The sequence below is a fragment of the Balaenoptera physalus genome (assembly GCF_965194825.1).
Source record: "Balaenoptera physalus genome assembly, chromosome: 9".
NCBI classification, from domain to species: Eukaryota; Metazoa; Chordata; class Mammalia; order Artiodactyla; family Balaenopteridae; genus Balaenoptera; species Balaenoptera physalus.
This window is the reverse complement of record NC_138888.1, coordinates 62448027-62467070: the sequence shown is the minus strand read 5'-3', so window position 1 is coordinate 62467070 and position 19044 is coordinate 62448027. Positions and strand designations below refer to the sequence as shown.

Sequence of the window (19044 nt, the reverse complement as noted above, 5' to 3'; positions counted from 1 at the left end):
CTTAGCCCTTACGCTCAAGTTTTAAACACCCAGAGAGAGAGAGAGTTTGAATGACCTGGCTCCCCTGCTCAACACTGGTTAAGAAAAAGGGAGATATTGTTCTCTGCAGTCCCAAAGATTGCACACAGGAGAGGAGAGGTATCTCGATAGGAAATTAGGGCGCTATTTTCAGAAAAAGGGAGAGCAATTGCCAGGCAGTAAAAACTAGCAAATATCTGCTACAGAATCCTCTAAGTATAATATGCTTATAGAGCAACGTTTTGTTAAAAGACTGATACCATGACTTGTTGAAAGACCTGCTTATATTCATTATAATTTGTTTTCTTATGTATTTTATCCAGACATTATTAATAATGAGTAATGTTTTGTACTTAGAGGAGATTGTAGGTGTGTGTGTGGTTAGAAATGGTAATAATTTGCATAAAATCAGAATCTATTAGTCCAAAAGACTTTCAGCTATGATGAGAGCTCTGATTCTTGACTGTTTAACAAGAAATAGTAACATAATAGCAAACACATAGTGCTTTCTATTGTCCAGACACTGTGGGAAGCACTTTACAAATTTTATTTTGTTTAACAGGAAAGAAGTCACAATGTGACTATATATGGCAATCCTTCTGTTTTTTTAAACCATTTCTAATTTTAATCCACCTATTAATTTGTCAGTGATTCATTTCAGGTCTTTGGGGTTGATTTGAGTTGATCTCAAGATCCCCAAGTAGATACAAAGTTCTGTTCAAGTGTTTCTGATTTTTATGCTTTTTTTACTGAGGATTTAAAAGGCTTGCTTTATCAGGAGTGGTTTGATTATGAACCCGGACAACATATAGAGAGTAAGTGTACCACACAGAGATTGTCAGAGTTTTCATCTTTTCCAGATATATGCCTGTTTCTTTCAATTTTAAATAAGGATTCAAAACACACACACACACACACACACACACACACACACACACACACATTTAGAATTACCACACCTTGAAGAAGGCTCCTGTTCTTCTTGGTTTCACATTTCTCTACATAATACCTTGAAGTATACTTATGGTTTGAGAATCACACCTGAACCGTTTCTATTCCAAGCTCCTCCATTCTTTAACACTTAGAGCATTCTTAAAGTATGACTGAAGGTCTCTTAATGGAAAACACAATTATACACATTCAAATTCTTACAAATCTTTTACTAAGACTGTTATTTTTAATGCTAAAGTATTTAACTTATATTCCTTCATATTACTTGAAACTATTAAAAAATGATATCAAAAACTTTAATTACCCTGTTTATGGTTATGATTTGCTTTATGCTATAAATGTATTGCTGTCTTTCTTGAGAGCTATAGTGACACAGCTGCGGGTCCTTCAAAAATAGGTTGTACGAACAATTCAAGACATGTTGGGTATCTAAGTGAATTTTAGTAACGAGGAGTAGGTGAAAAAGTTCCTGTCAAGGGAATGTCAATTTGGGTCCAAGAGACAAACTTTTCTGACAGTTTCTGTACAAAGCAGGGGTTACTGAGTAACTGCCCCTGTTGTTTAGTAATTGACCCTGACAGCAGTGGAAAGTTGAAGGGGGAAGGTGTGCAGAGAGTTAACAAGAAGAACCTCAAGAAACTCAAAATGTCCAGGAAGCAGGAAAACTGAGAGGCACACAGTGGAAAGAATGTTGTTTCTGCCTAGCAACCAATTCTTCCCGTTTGGCCAAAAAAGTGTTGTGGGACTAAAATGTACAATATGCCAACTTTGAGATGCTACAAAGAGAATCAAAACTAGGAGATTTTGCTCATCTACTGGTAGGAATACCTGTAAGTCAATTTTAATGGTAGTTATTCTGTAGAGGGATATGTGTTAAATACACCAAGAAAGCAACTAAGTATAATTTCATTCATTCAACTTGGTTCACTTTTGTTTATCTAGTTACCAAGCATTTTACCCTGGGCATAGTTGGTACTCAGCAATCCACCCATTCATTCATGCAACATACACAGCATCTATTAAGCATCTACTGTAACCTGGTGATGAGGATACAGCAGTGAGAAGCAAAGCCCCTCATGGAGCTTACATACTGTTATCATCAAGATGATTGTATCCTCTGGCTGCAACCAGGGGAATCAATGATTATAAAAATGTAGTCCTCAAGTGCCCAGACTCTGGAGCCAGAGCCTGAGTTTAAAAGTGTGTGCTGCCACTTACTATATCACCTTGGGCGAGTTTCTTAACCATTTTGGGCTTTAGTTTCTTCATGATTAAGATGGGGATATAGTGAGTTAATACATATGCTTACGCAGACACACACACCACACATATGTATATACATTAACACACGCACATATGTATATATATGTTCATGTAAGTCCTCAGATTAATGCTTGGCACTAATGAGCACCAGATAAGTGTCAGATATTGTTCTTGTTATGGGAAACTGATCTGAATTTAACTCCTGGGTAAATAGTCCTCACTTATATAAAGGGCACAGACTAGAGAAATCAAGACAATAGAACCTGAGGTGCCAAATGCACCTCAAAGGATTGTTGATGTTTGTATTATTTGTTCAAAGAAGATTGTAGAAGGCAAGAGAGAGATAACTCAATGGGTAAGCTAATTAGGGTAAGCTAGTTACTCATATCTCTGGCCCTGAACTTCCTCATTCTGCAGAGAAGAGGTGATAAAAGACCTCCTTGATAGGGGTTCTGTGAGGAGCAAAGGAAATGTAGTATGCAAAGTGCTTGGCACAAAGCCTAGCTGAGAGTGAGCATTTAGGAAACGGGTACTGTTAAAGTTACAACTTGATTTTATTGAACTGACATCCTATATTTAGTTTTTGCTAAGACCGGAAAGGAAAATGCAGTTGATTTTGTGATTAAGTGTATTTTAGGATGTATCACCTGTTTATCTCAAAATGTATTTATGATTAACTTTTCATCCCTACCTCTACCTACCCCTCTATCTTTCCTTTTCTGTTTCACAGGAAAAATTATGACCTCGGCATCCAAAGGAATTCTCCGCCCATTTTTAATCGTCTGCATTATCCTGGGCTGCTTCATGGCATGTCTGCTCATTTACATCAAGCCCACCAACAGCTGGATCTTCAATCCGATGGAGTCAGCCAGCTCTGTGCTGAAAATGAAAAATTTCTTCTCCACCAAAACTGATTATTTTAACGAAACTACGATTCTGATTTGGGTGTGGCCATTCGGGCAGACCTTTGACCTTACATCTTGCAAAGCAATGTTCAACATCCAAGGATGCCATCTCACGACGGACCGGTCCCTGTACAACAAATCACACGCGGTTCTGATCCATCACCGAGACATCAGTTGGGATCTGACTAATTTACCTCAGCAGGCGAGGCCACCCTTCCAGAAATGGATTTGGATGAATTTGGAATCACCAACTCACACACCCCAGAAGAGCGGCATTGAGCACCTGTTCAACCTGACTCTGACTTATCGCCGCGACTCAGATATCCAAGTGCCTTATGGCTTCTTGACGGTGAGCACGAACCCCTTCGTGTTTGAAGTGCCAAGCAAAGAGAAGTTAGTGTGCTGGGTTGTAAGTAACTGGAACCCTGAGCATGCCAGGGTCAAGTATTACAATGAGCTAAGCAAAAGCATTGAAATCCATACCTATGGGCAAGCATTTGGAGAGTATGTGAATGATAAAAATTTGATTCCTACCATATCTACTTGCAAATTTTATCTTTCCTTTGAAAACTCAATCCACAAAGATTACATCACAGAAAAGCTCTACAATGCTTTTCTGGCTGGCTCTGTGCCTGTTGTTTTGGGGCCATCTAGGGAAAACTATGAGAATTATATTCCAGCAGATTCATTCATTCATGTGGAAGATTATAACTCTCCCAGTGAGCTAGCAAAGTATCTGAAGGAAGTAGATAAAAACAATAAATTATACCTTAGTTACTTTAACTGGAGGAAAGATTTCACAGTAAATCTTCCACGATTTTGGGAATCACATGCATGCTTGGCTTGTGACCATGTGAAAAGACATCAAGAATATAAATCCGTTGGTAATTTAGAGAAATGGTTTTGGAATTAAAGTTTTCCATCATTTGCACACTTGGCAAATTATTTTGATGAGATATTATTGAGGTTTTGAAGATGAGAAGAGACATCATTCAGCTTTTGTGTCTTAATTTATTTGTATCACTCTCTCTTGGGTGACATATATATTTTGATGGAGATTTTTGAGAGTGCAGCCTCAGCAATCACTCCAGTTGTTTTAAATTATCTTATATATACCTAATTATGTGCACTGAAAAATAATTTATTCTTCTCTATCATTTGTAAACATCATTTTTTTCAGATTTTTGTAGTTGTCTGTAATGTAACTTTGTGATTCGATTGTTGTTCCTACACTGATCAGTTGTTTAATCTATTTGGTAAATGAAGATGCACATCTTCAAATATGAAATATTTTCATTAAATATTATCATCTCTAGTTCCACGTTGGCATAATGTAACAAAGGAAAAGCATTTGTAATTGAATTCTAACCTCTTTGACTTCGAAGTTGAACAGTGTATAACTGTCTCTATTTGATCTGTTTTTTACCTGTTTACCACATTTGTGAATGCCACATTTGTGAATTATTCACTTAGTGAATAAGCCAGATAGTGGAACAGAACTATTCTATTCAGGAAGCTATTAGGCTTTCCATTTCTTTTCATTAAGCTGACTTGCACATGCAGCCACTTGTTCTCATGATCTTAAGTTAAATTATTTAAGTATTTTTAAATATCCAATTTGTTGGGATTTTTAGTACCTGGGAAATAATCCTAGTAACACTTAAGAAAATCTAAGATAGTTTTCTTCCTGATCTTAACACTCCTTTTTATAATAAAACAAATAATCTTATCAAGCGACAAGGGAAAAGGTTATGTATAGATACAAGTCATATTTATAATTGGTACGTTTATGTGTCAATATAATTGTTAATAACATATCAATTTAAAATATTTTTTCCAAAGGTCCAATGTCTAAAACTGTTTCATTTCACCATATGAACATAATATGTGAGATGTTTGTCCTATCATTTAAAAGAACCTAAATAAAATTATTATCAAGGTGTTAAGTATAAGATGTTCAACATAATAAAATGGCAATCTGTAGGGAACACGTAATGCTAACACAGAGTGATATCTCAATGCATATTTGTTGAATTAATAAATGAATGACATTGAAAGTCATCAGAAAATTTTTGTTTGTTCCCAAAAAGTGACAGTTCTAGCCTAGAGGTACTAACTGGAGATGATGTTTTATATTCCATTTTTGTAATTATTCATATGTGGCACATATGACCATGGCCCTCAGGGTTTTACAGAACCAAAACAAACTTCCACTACACTACGTTTTTAGAGAATTCACCCCTGAACTTGCAGTTGCTGTACAGTGTTTCCCCTCCATAACGTTAAGGGCTGGATATAAGCAGAGAACAGTGGGTGAGAAAAGATGGGAAGATAAGGATTCTTCAAAGAAAGCATTTACCAAAAGAATCTTTAATGACTTTATTCTAAACCCATCAAAAGTGTTAGAACTTTCTGATGACATCCATTTGTGTCTATTTGTGACTTAGTCTAATAATCCTCTACATGTTAACATCAGTAGAACTCAACTCCACAATTTTCTACATCAAATGGAAGTTAGAGAGAGAGGCAAATTTCAATTCAGAAAGCAGGAGCTATGTCCAACAATCCAGACTGCCTTGTGAGGGAATGAGCTCTTGGGACCACTAGAAGGATTTGAGCAGAGGAAGATTCCTACATTGGATGAAGGATTGTTTGATCTTCAGGTTCACTCTTTTACCCATGACTGAACAGGCTCCCTGTGTCAGGCAATGCCCTAACCAGAGATAAAGATGAACAGAACTGTTTCTGAGCCACGAACTTTGTTTACTCATTTGACCTAATGGAAGATTACCTCCATATTATCTCTTCTAACCACACTGCATCCAGAAATGATATGTCTGTGTAGATGCCCTCCTAGATAAGGAGAGATCTCCACCACATTTATTTCATTACGTTCAAATAGTCAAATTCATACATTTATGTTTACTTTATTGTCTTTTTGGCCAACAAAAAGTATAAGGATCTAAAGAGGATGCATTACTAACCAATTTAGAAATACCTGCTTTCTTCAAAAGCAGAAAAGCATTCAGTAAAAAGCCTTTGCTGCGGTGGATGCTCATGATTTCAAAGAACTGAGAAACCTGTGGGCATTGCCTTTATTGTCAACTATGAATTTGGCCTTTCTCAGTGTGAGACTGTAATTATATGCTGATAATATGACTGAAGCTAAGGCAATTAATACTGAGTGACTAAGTAGCACATCTGTATATTAAAAACCCATTACCAAGTCCCAGAAGAATAAGTTTTCTTAATATGAAGTGCCAAAAATGAATGAGTCAGCTTCAATTCTGGGTCCATTGATCAGTGAGTTTTAGGGCTGGAAGAAATTATAGCAATGTTTACAAACCAATCTCTTCGTTATACTTATGAAGCAACTAGATTCAGAGATAATATTTATTTAAGACATATGTTCACACACACACACACACACACACACACACACACACACACACACACTCGTACACCCCACACCTATATTGACATAGCCAAGATTAGAATTAAAGGGTACTATCTCTTTTGATCCTGTTTTCTTCTTCATTGTATTCTCACCTTATCATTGAAGTACATCTCAATTCTAAAAATGTGAATGCCTTATTGGTGTTATTAGGGCCTGTAGAATGTTACACTCTCTGTGGAAGCACTTTGACTTTTGAAAAAGTATACATAAGGTAAATAAAACATGAAACTGGTTAGCATTCTTTCTGGTTTAAATATTTTAGGAGTTGAGCTTTAGTAGAAGGAAATGGGCTTTCACTACATTTGAAGTGAAATGCAACCCTCAAGATGGTTCTGTTTCTCTGCCACTTCTTTAATAAATCCTGTGGATTGCAATTTTTTAAGGATATCACGTGGTGAAAGATAAAGATTTGACAAGATTGGCTCGCTGCTGGTTACAAAAACAAACAAATTTTGCCAGGAGGTAGATTGTGAATATAAAAAAAGAACAGACCACTTAACAAGTTTTATTTAAAAATATCAAAAATCTTTTACTTTCAATGGTCTGAATATTTAAATATTATTTATTGTAGGCCTTACTAGTAAGAATATATAAATATAATTATTATAGGCCTTATTAATAAGAACATATACTAAATTCTCCATATCCAGCAGTACGTCATATCTGAAAAAGAAAGACATGACAGTCATAGTTTATGACAGCCATAAATATGACAATATGAAATAGAAACTGAAAAAGTTATCTAAATAGGAATCCACTATCAGCTTCAAAACTGTATATTTACTATACAAATTCTGATAATCCCAGAATGTGCAGAAATATCTTCTGTTGTGAGGGCTTAGAAAGCTCAGAGCATCTGAGGTATAAATTGACCAACTATTTAGAAATTATTTGCTGAGACTTTATATTCTTGCCTCCAGTTGGAGGTTAAATATGGAAAGAATAGGAAACTATACTACTGAGATCTTTTTGCCTGCCTATTTTCAGACTAGATTCCGAGAGTCTTAAAGACAATCACCCAGAAAATGTCTCTGCATGAATTAATGTTACCAAAACAAGGTTTAGATCCTTACATTATGACTTTGTGCTTAATCATATCTTTGAGTGCCCTTAAACTCTGATCTCATTTAAGGGAACTTCTTAATAAATTAATTGTAATCAAGCTGTTAAACAAAATAAATTTTAGAATCTAAAAGATAAATCCAGTGCCTAACCCAGAGGAGGATCTCAACAAATACTTGTTGAATGAATAAACAGATTGCATTAGAGATCATGCAAAATATTTTTTAAAGTGTGATAACAGTTCCAGCTTCTTGGTACCCGTTAGACATGATGTATTTATTTCATTGGTCAGTTTGCTGCCTGGATGCCAAAGGAAGGCATTTTATGTCTTTCCAGTCTTACTGCATTCTAAGACCCCAAAGAAGTAACATTTCTAGAAAGATTAAAAAGAATTTGGAACATGTTAACATTCTATTCAAATATTAACATACCAACTGTTTCTAATAGAAAAAACAATTAGTATTTAAGAAGAATATAAAGTGCAAGCACCGTAGGGGGCACATATATTTATTACCAAGCTATGCATGGGGAGAAATATCTTTTCTTTCCTCCCGAACTACACTTCTTTGTATTGCAAACATCAGTCAATTAAGATGGTATTTTTTTTTCTGGACATCTCTCATCTGGAGATTTTGTAGCATTTTGCAAATGGATAAGCTCCACTACTACCAAAAGTGTTCTTCCTCTTAGTAATTCATATTGAATGCATCCATATCCGTAAGCATTATATAGAGCAGTTTACAACATAAATGAGAGATGGCCTGCTAAACCAGAAATATGAGTAATGCTAGGCTGGCTTATTTATTCAAAAAACTGTAATTTTGAGAAAGCCACTTAACCTCTCTGGACCTTGTTTTTTGTATGTTCCTTTTAGCACTGTTACTCTCTCATCTAAGATCTAAACTGATATATGCGCATATTTGCAAATGCAGTTCCAATGACCATCACAAAATAATATTTTGGAAGTAAATATTCCAACAGATTTCCCTCTTATTTCTCTGAATAAGCAAGTAAAGTATAAAAGTGATTATTAATCTAATATTTGGAAAGAGCCTAATCCAGTGAATATAGCAAATGCTCAATTCACTAACCCTCCTCCTTTAACTCCTTCCACCCCTTAGTTCTCTACCTACTTCCTTTGCAATTCATGTACTCACCTACTCACTGAGATCTTAATTGCCTGCAGAAAAATAAGCATATATTGAGCATTATTTTAAAATATTTTAAATTTTTCTACACCATCCACATTCCTATTACAATTATCTGAAAATTTTTATTTATGCAAAAATTTCAGGGAGGTAGTGGAGGTGCATAGTCAATCCCCAGATGACAGTAAAATGGGGAGGCTAATTTGAGTAAGCCAGATTGAACACATCTGGACAATTCAGTTATTTTTTAAACTCACAGCTAATATATATTTATTCATTTGATTTAAATTAAAAATATTTTAAAAAAGAATTTAAAAAGAACCCCTCCAACATCAGCTGCCTTTTGTCAATGTTAGTGAAAATCCTGGTTCCTGGGTCACCTGACCTAGAACCATCAGAGGTGTTTATGAACAATACTGATTCCTGGGCCCGGCTCATGCAGTTGGAATCTCTTCACATAAGTCCAAAACAACATGCTTTTAATGCATGTCCTAAGTTATTCTGTTTCATGCTATAGTTTGTGAACCATCCTAAGCCAATGGTTCTCAAACACATGCCTTTGGAACTTGCTGGGTCAACTACATAAGAATCATTTGAAAAAGTGTTAATAATACACAGCTTCTGATTCTCTGGATCTGAGATGGGAACTGGAATCTGTATTTTTAAAATCTCCCCAGATAGTTCTGATGTGCTGTTAGTTTTGAGGTCTGAGTCTTAGCCACCTGTTAAATGGGAAGTGTTCTATCGCTCAGTTGAAACGAGCTATCACCTTTCTTGAGTTAACCTGGAATCTTTCAAATATGTCAGTAAAGTATTCATTCCTCTACTTCAAGGTCCAAAACAACGTCTATGCCTAATTATTTCATGCAAAGGCTCCACAGCTGATACTAACATGGGGCCACCTCTGGGAACCACCAGTCTACACAAAAGACATGAACAATTCTTGGCCTGGAGGAATTAGTAGAACAAGAAAAGGTTATATACCTTGAAAAAAATATCTCTCATTCTCTTTCTGGGTTCTAACTTCATGTTTATATTTTGCAATGGAAGGACTAGACTGTCCAATTACTAAAATCCTTTACAGCCATAAAATCTTAGGCTTCTGTGACCTGCTTATCTGCTGTAAGTGTTTAAGAAAACTCTTTCCCAGATTCCAAAGTCCTTGCTTGATGGGTGGAAAAGTAATTTGCAATTGGGATATACCAGCAAGCTGTAGCACATGGATTTTTTTTTAAATTGAAGTATAGCAAATTGATTTACAATATTATATTAGGTATACAACATAGTGGTTCAATATTTTTATAGACTGTACTCCATTTAAAGTTATTACAAAACAATGGCTATATTTCCCTGTGCTGTACAAGAAGCAACAAGGTTATAGCGTACAGCACATGGATTTTTTTTTTTCTAATTTTTTTTTTTTTTTGCTGCCCCGTGCAGCATGTGGGATCCTAGTTCCCCGACCAGGGATTGAACCCGCGCCCCCTGCATTGGAAGCGCAGAGTGCCAACCACTGGACCGCCAGGGAAGTCCCAGCACATGGATTTTTGATGACCACAGATTTAGAGTTGAATCCCAGCTCTGCCCATTCACTGTGTGCAAGTTATGTGACTTCTCTTAGCCTCAGATTTTGCATATGGGGGTAACATGCATGTGGAGGTAACACGGAGGTAACATATTCCTGATGTGTTTTTTGTGAGGACAAATATAATGACGTTTAAGTGACTAGACAATGTGTCCAATTAGTATGGTTTACTATAATGAAAGATCATTGTGAGGAATCCAAAATTATTTCCACAGTTTCAGTTCTGAGGCTCTGAAAGCGTTAAGCAGACAGTTTATAAGAATCACTGCAATTTTAAATAAGCCAAAGGAATAATCTTCAGGAGAGGAGAAACAAATATAGCGTGGAAGCGTGCATTCACATCTTCTGTAATCACTAAGTAATGCAAGGGGTGTGGGGAGCTGACAGTCGTAGTGCATAGGCATTATTTGCATTACTAAACACATACATCATTTCTTAAAATCATGGAACCCAAAGCAGACCTAATTTTACCTCCATGTTATGAGCAATCAGTAAATTAATAGTCAATTTAGCATATTATCAGTTGGTATAGCTCAAGTCACAGACGGAAGAGCAGGAAGATTCCCAGAAATCGTTTTCTGGTAAGGGAAGAGGCTTAGAAATAAATATTCAACAACTTGACTTAATCCCTCATTTCAACTGTCTAGTAGTTTAGCCACAGACCTAGTTAATGATAAAAGTTAGGAAACAGAATCAAGTCTCTACATTTTGTAAAGTTTAAAAAGAATGCTAAAATTTACTTTTAAAATGTTAGAGTATACATTCAATGAGTTGGGATGTATTTGTTTACTGGTGCAGAAATAAAATAATTCTTAGCCAGAGTGCAATTGACTACTCTAATTACTAAATGCATAATAAAAAGAGTTTTGATATGAATATTCTCAACTGTTCATGTGCACAATTTCTAAGTTGTACTGTAATAAAACAAAAAGGTAGACTTAAGGACAATTTTTATTTTTAATGTGTAAAAAAGGAATGATATTCAAAATAGTATTTTTAAGTAGTTCCTAGTTGTGTTGCTTTAAAAAATTTTTAGAAACATTTATTGTTTCAGATACAACCTTAGAAAACTTCAAAAACTGAATTAAGTCATTTTTCTGAGTTCTCTGGCAACCAAACTGTTGAATTAATTATATATGTAAAGTATGTTAAATTAGAGCTTGCTGGAATTTCATTGTGAAAAATGTTTTATCAGAAAAATTTTAAGAGCGATTTCTACAGAGAGGTATGTTAACTGTTGTGGCTTTCTACACATGACTGCATTCCATTTTGATTAATGAGAGTGCAAGAGAGAGAAAAGAGGCTCGGCAGAAAGAGGACCCACACTAAATTAACAACCCAGTACTACTCATTATACAAGAAATATGTGCCAGGGTTACAACGCGCATCCCCTGATCTCAGACGGGCCTCATTAGCCACCTTGGTCCCTCGGATGAGACAATCCTGAAGATGCCATCTTCATCCAAGGCAAGATTGCCAGAAGAGAGCTCACTATCATGTTGGGTAGGATGCGTGTCTCTAGGGACTGTAATGAGATCAGGCCTTTCACATACTGATTTTCAAAAGCCCTCGAGCAAATCGAGAATATCTGGTTACCTGTGTAAAACTGGGAGCAGCACACTTTTTAGATAACAGGTGACCTACCTCAAATATTTTATGTATTATTTTAAAATAATGAATCAAAAGACAAAGACTTATGGCCAGGAGTTTACTTAAAAGGAAAACAAAACAAAACAAAAAATCCCTTTTAGCTTGTAGATGCTCTACATTCAAATCAATGAAGGCTCTTGCCCCGGAAGATTAACAGGTTATGTGGCAGTGGAAATAGGAATAGGAAAAAAAAAAAAAAAAAACGAAGCTGTGAAAATAGCATCACCCTTTTTTACTCTTAAAATAAAAATTTAAATCTCTAGAGCTATCAGTATGATGGCAACCTTCACAAACAATATATCTATTCATGTGCCTTTTTTCCCCCTCTTTTACCTTTTTCTCTCTTTTTATTTAAGGTTGGGTTTGGTAAGAGTCAGGGTTAGCGGAGTAATTGTGACAATGTAAAAAACAACATTTCCATAAATCCTGTGTCAGATGAAGATAAGAAGTAATGTTTGCTGGAGGAAATGCAGCTGGTCAAAATTATTTGAATGAAATTATTGAGATTTATCATCTTCATTGGAATACTGTGGTCTATTCTAAATCCAAAACAACATGTGTGTATAATAGATGTTTTTAAAGGGAAAAGGTAAAGAGCTAACCAGTCTGCAGGTAGATACAAGTTCACAAAGCTGCAGAAAGGAGAAAAATGGCGACAAGAAACAAGGAAAGGAGCATTAAATTAAGGATCAGAACTCAAGTTCTAGCTTACATAATCTATTGTATAATTCACTAGCTTTTCTGAGCCATAGATTTCTCATCTGTCAACAGAGTGCAGTGAACTTTACATTATCGTCACCTGAGAAACTCTTACAAATTTTGATCTGTTGATTAGACATCCTGGTTTAATTAGCCTGGCACAGGGCATGAGCTGTCATATATTCGTCTAGAATTTTTCTTCTTTTCTTCCTGCTCCCTTCCATGTGGTCATGTGGATGCTCTGTGAGCCACAAGAAAGAGGGAAAAGAAGTTAACAGGCAATTTCTTTAGGAGCTCTAACTAAAGCACTGCTAATGAAGAAAGCTGCAAGGGAGGTTTACAGACGAAGAGTAGGGATGCCATATGCTTCCTCTTATCTCATTTCCTCAAGAACACACATATAGACTCACCCATGCCTATCCTTTTTTTTATGTAGTTCAAGTGTAACTTTGAATAAAACGACATACACTCAAGTAAGGAAGGTCAAAACTATCATGCTGAAACAATATGTGCCAATTCTAGCCAATGTGTGACTTGTAAGGGTCAGTAATCCATAAACTCTTTGGATGGTAATTGTATGTTTTATTCATGTAATGTGATTTTGCACTATTGTATTGTCATATTTAAACAGACTCAAAAACACCCTGAAACCTAAATGCCAAATGTACAGTTTATAGTTTCATGTTATTTCTGATAAGGATACTTGCATTGTGCTAATAGTTGTTTAATGCTCTTAACTTTCTGTATGTGTATTATTGCCATGCAGACCTGATAGGGTTGTCGTAAGCACACTAACTAGTCATCTGAATTTTTATAGATAAAACCACACATTGATCAGAAATCACTTTTCTACTTATTTTTTTGTAGAGTATTTTTCCACACTTGAAAAAACATGATTATTTTATATCAAACATCAGCTTTTCTTTAAAATCTTATTTTAGTAGCCAGTGCATGTTTGAAATAAGTTGTGCTAGAAATTATATGACGATATTATGGTTGTGTTATATTAGGTGAAAAACTGCATGCCATTAGTGAATCGTGCAACTTTGGGGGGATTCACACTGCCAACTCACCCCTCATCCACAGGCTTCATCTCATCCCATGTGCATGATTCACGTTCTTTCAGAAGTCCTTTTTAAACTTTAGTAGTGAAAATATTACTCTCAGTGTGAATGAGCCCATAGACAATGCTACTTTGCTTATTTTCTAACTTTGCAGCATATTGTGGTAAATTCCACTCCTCCCAATTTTCTTCTTGGCGTTTCTTGTCGGCAATAAAATACAACAAATAAAATCATTTGTTGGCAAATGATACAATTTACTGTATAGCAATTTCCTATAAGGAAGCATGAAGATGTGAAAAAAAATCATCTCAATCCATTCCGTACTATGAACACAATATTCTGGCAGATTTTTCTACAATCAAGAATGGTATGTCTTTTTTTTTTGCCAAAATCAGTACTACTGCCAGTGGGGTTAAAAAAAATAATTAATTAAAAGAAAAAAAAAAACTTGAGACCAGGTCTGCACAACACTAAATTGGGCAGTAACGTTTAGAAACCCCAGGCAGTATGGACAGCCAATCAGTATAATTGGTAGGAGGACAAGAAATAAACCCAATCTTTTTCTCAGTAACTTGAGTAATTTAAAAACAAAAAGATGATTGCACAGAAAATGTGAATTTTGGCTGCAAGACCAAGCCTCTACATGCTGAAAATTTGCAGTCCACGTGAGCAGAAATTACTCCGTTCAGCAAAGTCCTGTCTTTATTTTTGCCTTTGCATTCTTTTTTCAGAAAATATACTTGTGTTTTTGGAAGGGCTTAATTCCAAAAGGATAATATATGTGGACCAATAACCACCCCACCCCACCCACGAATGAAATTAGTCATTCACCATGATATAGTGAGGCTAGAACATAGCACTTGGTGACTTGAACACCAGTATAGCATTTACACTGTTGGAAGCTAATTTCATTGCTATGTTATTAAAACAGTGGGGATCCTATTTATACATTTATTTATTTATTTATTTGCAGAAGTTTGGTTCATTCAGGTTATTTTAACAGCTTCAGTGAAGTTAGTATATTGGTAAGAAAAGCTGACTTCAGCTATTATTCCAAGTGAAAATCATGCAACTGAGTCTTGCTACATCCTGGAGTCAAGCATTGATCCAAATGATGAGTAGCCATTCCCAGCAATGTGAAGGCCGACTTCCCAGACCAGGATGTTGTATGTTTATGACAGTCAGCAAACATCAATCTGGGCTCTTAGTTTGCCACCATACTGTTCCCTTCATTGATTCAACCTGTAAATAACATAACATATTATGGCAGCTAAGCAAATATTTTAATAAGCCATGAGAGGCAAAATGCCATTGAAGATCTGTATATTCAGCTATCTGGAGAACTTGTGTTTTCCGCAAATTAAACTGGAGTTGTCATTTGAAGTTTCCTTCCCTTAAAAATACTATTATAATGTGGGTTCCTTGCCACTGATGTCTTTCTGGGCTTATAAATATATGATGTGATTGCTATAGTTATAATTTTGTGAAATTTTGTTCAGCAACTAATAGTGACTTCAATCTGTGCTAAGATCCCCAGGCAGAAATAATGTATAAAAGATTTGAGCCTGTATCTGTAAGAAGAAATCTCTTCAATCATATTTCCTATATTCAGTGTAAGTATTTCACTGATTTACCGCTGGAATTATCCCTTGGATGTGTAAATAATGATGTTCTATTCAGGCCTAATAAATTCCTGTACTGTGAATATTTAAAATAAAGAATTCAATTTAAATGTGCAATACTTACTGCTGGTTATTTATAATGCTTATGTTCAAAATCATTCATTCGAGGAAATTCCTTTCCACTTATATGAAAATCTAGATTCCCTGTATACATTGAATTAAAATTTTAAAACTAAATAAATACATCTTACAGATTATACATTCATTACAAAGACCAAGTCAGAAAATGACATGAACCTCAGCAGTGCTCTACAATGAGAGTATGCCTTATTTGAGTTTGGATGCCTGAATATGTGTCTCGATGTGTGGGTCTGTTTTGTGTGCTCATGTTTATGTGTGTATACCTCTGTTGTTTGTGGGGAGAAGGGCAGGTTCTTTTCTTTCTCTTGGCTTCATGTTTCTTTCTTCTCTCTGGGCAGATAGGATGGTAGTACATCTCAGCATACCTGGAGGGAAATGAAAACTCCTCAGTCCAGTTTACAACTTGGATCCAACCACATATAGGTATTAACTGGCCATTTCTTACTTAAGTTAGCTATCCCTTTTCCAGGTAAGTACTCAGAGATAAAAACTAATCCATCTTGGCACACTTCCCAGGAATGGCTACTATATCAAATATGTCTGTAACAATCCTCCCAAAATCTCTGTAACAGATCCCACAGTGATCCCAGTAGTTCTTACTCCAAAATAAATTCTGTGGTCAAATATAAATGATAATAATAGTAAATATAGATCAAGGGCTTTCAATAAGCCAGGCTATATTCTAAATACTTCACATATGTTATTTCATTTAATCTTTACAACACTCTACACTTCCACCATTACCTTTATTTTTCTCAGCCAAAAAGTTGGGACACACACCCAAGTTTACACAATTTGAAAGAGGTAGAGTTGGAATTTGAGGCCAGGCAATTAACCCAGGGTCTCAATGATTAACCATTAAGTTCTACTTGTTGGAAACACTGGGTTAAATGAGGTTGAACAAATGATTGATTGATTTCTGTTATAGAATTCCTTACTAACCTTAATGTGTTACTGTGAATTATGAATTTTCCACAGCAGGATATACCATAAAGTTTCCAAAGCTTATATAACCACCAACTTTTTTATTTTCATGGAGTACCTAAAAACACTAGTAGAACATTCTCTGGAGAATGTTGCTATAACTTGAGTTTTGTTCTGGGTTAATAAAATAATACATAAGAAACAATTGAACCATAAGGAAAATTGAGCAAAAATTAAGTGTATTTATTTTCAGTTTAATATCAATTGGTTATAGAATTCTTTTCCTATTGATTCTAAGATTATTGAATATGTCAACCTGTGTAGACAAAATTGAATTGTGTCATACAACCAAACTCCTAAAATTATCTTTTTAAAAATCAGTTGTGAAGAAAGAGAACGACTCATTTTCAGATAAATAAATGAAAGCAAAATGTTAACTAGCAAGTAGGCCATCTATGTGTCATACTGATTCAAGAATTAATATATTCAAAGAAACAGGTACTTAGCAAGCATATAATTTAGTTAAATTCTTTGGTGATAAATTTATAATGAATTCAAAATGGAAGCTAAGGAAGCAGTTTCTTTCTAGAATTACTGTATGAAAGACAATCACTATCTTTTCTCAAAAAAAAGTGATAAATTCATTCAACTTAGTGCCTCCTGGATGCAGGAAACTGTTGTTTTGTCTTTTAGAAGACAATAGATGAATAAGACACAAATTCTGCCCACATATGTTTCATAATTTAATCCTCAGATAACTCACACCCTCAAGGGAGAAATTGCATTCAGAGGAGGGAGAAATGCACAGGAGACGATGAACAAAGATACAGAAAGGAATGTCATTTAAACTGGACAAGCAGGTACTAGGAAGGGAAAGACATGAATGATGGGAAAGGGAACAGAGTGACTTATGTACAGAGAAGGAGAAGTACAGAGAAGAAGAAAAACATAATTCAACTTAATTATAGCTTTGTGTCTGTGAGGGGAGGAATAAGCAGTGAGATATGTAGGTTTTGTGGAAACCAGGGTAGAACCCTACCTACCCTAGGGCAGAACCTACCAAGCAGACAGGGCAGTGTGATGATTATGAGCATGGGCTGTGAAGCCTGAAGACTTGTCCAGATTTCAGTAGCCATAGCTCCCCACCAGGAGCAACTGTGCTCCCTAGGGGTCATTTGGCAAAATCAGGAAAAGTTTTTAGCTGTCACAATTATTTTAATGTTGGATATAGTATTGTGATCATGTAAAGATGTTTAAGTAATACTACATTTAGCTTTTAAGACAGTGACATTATAGCTGTAACACACTGCTTATTGACATTTAAAGGGAAAAATATCATTAGTCAGTGAGCTAAATATTTCAGAAAAACTCTTCTGATGATCATAGCTAAAAAAAGATGGAGGAAACATAAAAAATTATCATCCAAAAGTTATCAAATAGTTGGGTGGTAAGGAATTAAAATGCCGAGACACTGGAAAGGCCGTGAATCCAGAGATTTTTAACAGGGCAATTGGGAACGTTTTTGCCTGGGGCATTATCCAATTATAAGTTGATCACCACCAAAAGCTGAGCTACTTCTTATTTTATACATTTTTAACATCATCACAAGTCTTGGGTGACAAAAATCAACCTTCAGGACACATGACATGTATAATCCTACTAAGCTTCACTGTCTGCTTTGGGTTGGCTTTAAAAAGCCACATCCCAGGATTAAGAGGAAAGAAGGAACCACCCTTGCACAGCCAGCAGCCAGGTCATCTGGGTAGACCAGAAAACTTCAAACCCAAATCTCAGTGTTAAGTTATACAGACTAATAGTGATCCCAGAAACCAGCAGTAGCAATAAAAATCTTTAGAAAGATTTTAAAGAAAGATAAATCATCCCCAGTTCTCTATTATTTCTATCAATAATTTTCCTTATATACTATCCATTACTCAAAAATAAACAGACAAATGAAAAAACCAATCATAGATGACAAGCAAGCAAAACCACTTCTGAAACATCAGTAGAAACATACAAAGGACCCCTGAGTTGAGGACACAGAGAGACAGAGTTGGTAGAATGGAGAGGCAAGGAAAGGCATATTTGTAGGGTAGAGTACCAAACAGGAAAGAGCTGGAGAGAGAGAGAGACAGAGACAGAGACAGAGACCAATAGAGACAGAGAGATTCAAAGATCTGCAGAGGGGCCCCCTGTTAAGAATTCAGCTGAGTGCTGATCGAAACACGTGTGTGAGGAAATTACCTGAGACCAGAGGAAAAGCAACCTGAAAGGATTAGAGGGAACAATGCTTGGAAATAATATAAAGCTGGGATTAGTTTGTGTTCCTACCAGAGAAAAGAGAAAAACTTTGAAGTTCACAGGTTTTTGGATAAAAGACTCGGAATGTAGTGCCTCAGTAAAGGGAAAAATTAGTCCTAGACTAAAGGCTGCTCTGATTCCACCTAACAAAATTTCAGAGCAAATCTCCACAGAATCAAACTATTCCCAAGTAAATGTGTCCAAAACAAAACTCAAGAATATCTGTAAGGATAAAAAGTACCTGTGATCCACAA

The 19044-nt window shown here is 35.6% G+C and overlaps 1 protein-coding gene across 1 annotated transcript in view; it reads left to right on the top strand.

Moving 5' to 3' along the window:
* The window catches only part of FUT9 (fucosyltransferase 9), a 99791-nt gene extending 84248 nt beyond the window's left edge, over positions 1-15543 (top strand). Inside the window, exon 2 of the mRNA XM_082475384.1 lies at positions 2963-15543. Coding sequence (XP_082331510.1) covers positions 2971-4050 — 1080 coding nt within the window. The 5' untranslated portion in view covers positions 2963-2970 and the 3' untranslated portion in view covers positions 4051-15543. The remainder of the gene's footprint in view (positions 1-2962) is intronic.
* The last annotated feature ends 3501 nt before the right edge of the window (positions 15544-19044 follow it).